This window comes from Orycteropus afer, unplaced genomic scaffold (genome assembly GCF_000298275.1).
Source record: "Orycteropus afer afer isolate SDZICR_OR568_19922 unplaced genomic scaffold, OryAfe1.0 scaffold00182, whole genome shotgun sequence".
Classification (NCBI taxonomy): domain Eukaryota; kingdom Metazoa; phylum Chordata; class Mammalia; order Tubulidentata; family Orycteropodidae; genus Orycteropus; species Orycteropus afer.
In genome coordinates, this window is record NW_006921769.1 from 5342649 (window position 1) to 5345549 (window position 2901).

A 2901-nucleotide genomic window follows, 5' to 3' on the forward strand; every position below is an offset into this window, starting at 1 on the left:
GATCCTTCAATTACATAATTACATTTCATACCAGTGACTGTTGCAAAGAAGAACTCTAGAGGTAAAAAACTGAAATAAAATACTTATAGCTAAAAGAGAATTTATAAAATTACAATTACTTGGTATTTATTAGTTGTAATCTTGTGCAGCACAATTTTTGTTGGATATTATTTTTTTATGGAAACTGATATTTATAATCAAAATGGAAATTTGAAAAAATATATCTTCAAGTATCTGGTAGATTTATGTGTGTGCTTGTGTGTTTTAACAGGAGCATTGAAAATTGGATTCCTATGTCCTTTATAATAACCAAGAAAGAAAGACCATGAGCATCATGAGCAGCAGTGGGTCCCCACCTGCCCCCATGCAGCTGTGCTATGAGAACGTAAACGGATCCTGTGTGAAATCTCCCTACTCACCTGGACCCCGGGTGGTTCTATACTCCGTGTTTGGCAGTGGGGCTGTGCTGGCCGTGTTTAGAAACTTCCTGGTGATGACTTCAATCCTTCATTTCAAGCAGCTACATTCTCCAACCAGTTTTCTCATTGCCTCCCTGGCCTGCGCTGACTTTTTGGTGGGAGTGATTGTGATGCCCATCAGCATGGTCAGGTCCGTGGAGAGCTGCTGGTACTTTGGGGAGAGGTTTTGCACTTTCCACACGTGCTGCGATGTGGCCTTTTGCTACTCTTCTCTCTTCCACTTGTGCTTCATCGCCATCGACAGGTACATTGCTGTTACTGACCCTCTGGTCTATCCTACCAAGTTCACAGTGTCCGTGTCAGGAATATGCATCAGCCTCTCCTGGGTCCTGCCCATGGTGTACAGTGGTGCTGTGTTCTTCACAGGTGGGAATGACGAGGGGCTGTAAGTGCCCTCAACTGCATAGATGGTTGTCAGACTGTTGTAAATCAAAACTGGGTGTTGATAGATTTTCTGTCCTTCTTTACTCCTACTCTTGTTATGTTAATTCTCTACAGTAATATTTTTCTAGTGGCCAGACAACAGGCTAAAAAGATTGAAACTACTAGTAGCAAAACAGAGTCATCATCAGAGAATTACAAAGCCAGAGTGGCCAAGAGAGAGAGAAAAGCATCTAAGACCCTGGGTATCACTGTAATAACATTCATGATTTCATGGTTACCATACAGTATTGATTCACTGATTGATGCTTATATGGGCTTCATAACTCCTGCCTATATTTATGAGATTTGCTGTTGGTGTGCTTATTATAACTCAGCCATGAACCCTTCGATTTATGCTCTCTTTTACCCTTGGTTTAGGAAAGCTGTAAAACTGATTGTGAGGGTCGAGTTTTAAAGGACCATTCAGCAACTATGAACTTATTTTGTGAACAAATGTAAACAAGCAGATCGAAGAAGTTGAAGATATCTTCACAATTTCCAAATGAAATGACACTTTAAAAAATCCAGTAAGACTATAAAAAACAAGAGAAAATGAATTGCTTTTCAAATGAAATAGAATAAATCAATGCTTTCAGACTAGCTAAGGTGGGCACACCTCAGTCACTTCTCCAAACATATTTGCTAGATGAGTAAATATTATATTCCCATTGGATAACTGCCTCAGAGCTCAGCATACCTCACCCTTTGCAGACACTTCCCCTGCTCATTCCCCTCTCTTATTCCACAGACTCTTCCCTCTGTTCTGGTATGCCACTTGAAAACATCTTTGCTCTGCACTTATTCTCCTTCTCTTTTCCTTGCACAGGTTTCTACTCTCTCCCAGCCAGTCAAAAATTTCATTTGTGAACAGCCCCAGTGAGGCTCTTGCTTTCCCAAGGGAGCCTCTTGGGGAGCAGTTCAGTCCTAATTTGTGCTTAATTCCTAAGGAAAGAGACAGGGGATATTTTCTTATAGTAGTGTGTGCACATTAACCCACTCACTATATCTGATTCATACTTGTGAGAGATCTCAGAAAGTGTGAGGACAATTCACAAACATAGGCATCATCTTGACCAGGCTGTTATGATTTATAAACAAGTTGCTATCATCCCTATGTCATTGTTTCCTCTCCCAAGGTCAGAAGCAGAAGCCATTGCATCCTTCAGTATGCTGTTGGGGTTGTTATTTGATTGCTCTTTTCAATACTACTGTTTCTGCTCAAAACCATGCAAATAATTGGTATGGATAGTACCTATGTTATCTTGTTCTGTTCACATAGAATAAATGTTACTTGTTCATTCATGAAGAATCCCTTTTAAATGTGCTCTTGAGTTTCCTTTTATATAATAAAAGTTAATACAACAGATAATTTGCAAGTTTTAGGAGCCACTCATAAAAGTTATTAAAGTTATTTCCTTAATTTTATCATGGAATATACAACTCAAAAAATATATTCAAATATTCTCCATTTTTTTTGTTGTTTACCAAACATAAGCCACATGCCCACATTGTTCTGAAATCAGTGCTGGATGATGTGAACACAAAGGTAGTAAACTCTACCTTTGTCCTTAAGAAGCTTTGACTCTGTCAAGAAGCAAGGCTGACCACTGCAGAAAATAAAAAATAGCAAACACTACTTTAGCCAGATGATCAAAATGAACATCAATAGTGATCAGTCATGTTGATAGCATGCATCCTTGGCATGATGTAATGAGAGTAGCATTTTGCCTCTGTGGTCTTCCTCCCCCAAACCCATAACCACAGTCTTATCATGAGGAAAACACCAGATAAATTCCATTAGTGGGCATCTTACAAAACACCTGACCAATACTTCTCAAAACTGCCAAAGTCATCAACAAGGAAAGTTTCAGAAACTGCTACGGTCTGGAGGAGCTGCAAGAGTTATAACAAGTAAATGTAATGCATCCTGGATGGAACAAAAAGGACATTAGGTGAAACCTAAGAAAATCTGAAAAAGTGTGGTCTTCAATTAATAATA

The 2901-nt window shown here is 39.1% G+C and overlaps 1 protein-coding gene across 1 annotated transcript; it reads left to right on the forward strand.

Annotated features, from left to right (window-relative positions):
• The first annotated feature begins 334 nt into the window (after positions 1–334).
• Positions 335–1361, forward strand: LOC103202479 (trace amine-associated receptor 6-like). The gene is given in 3 exon segments (XM_007947375.2): positions 335–860; positions 863–1300; positions 1303–1361. Coding segments are annotated over 3 exon segments (1023 nt in total).
• Positions 1362–2901: the final 1540 nt, after the last annotated feature.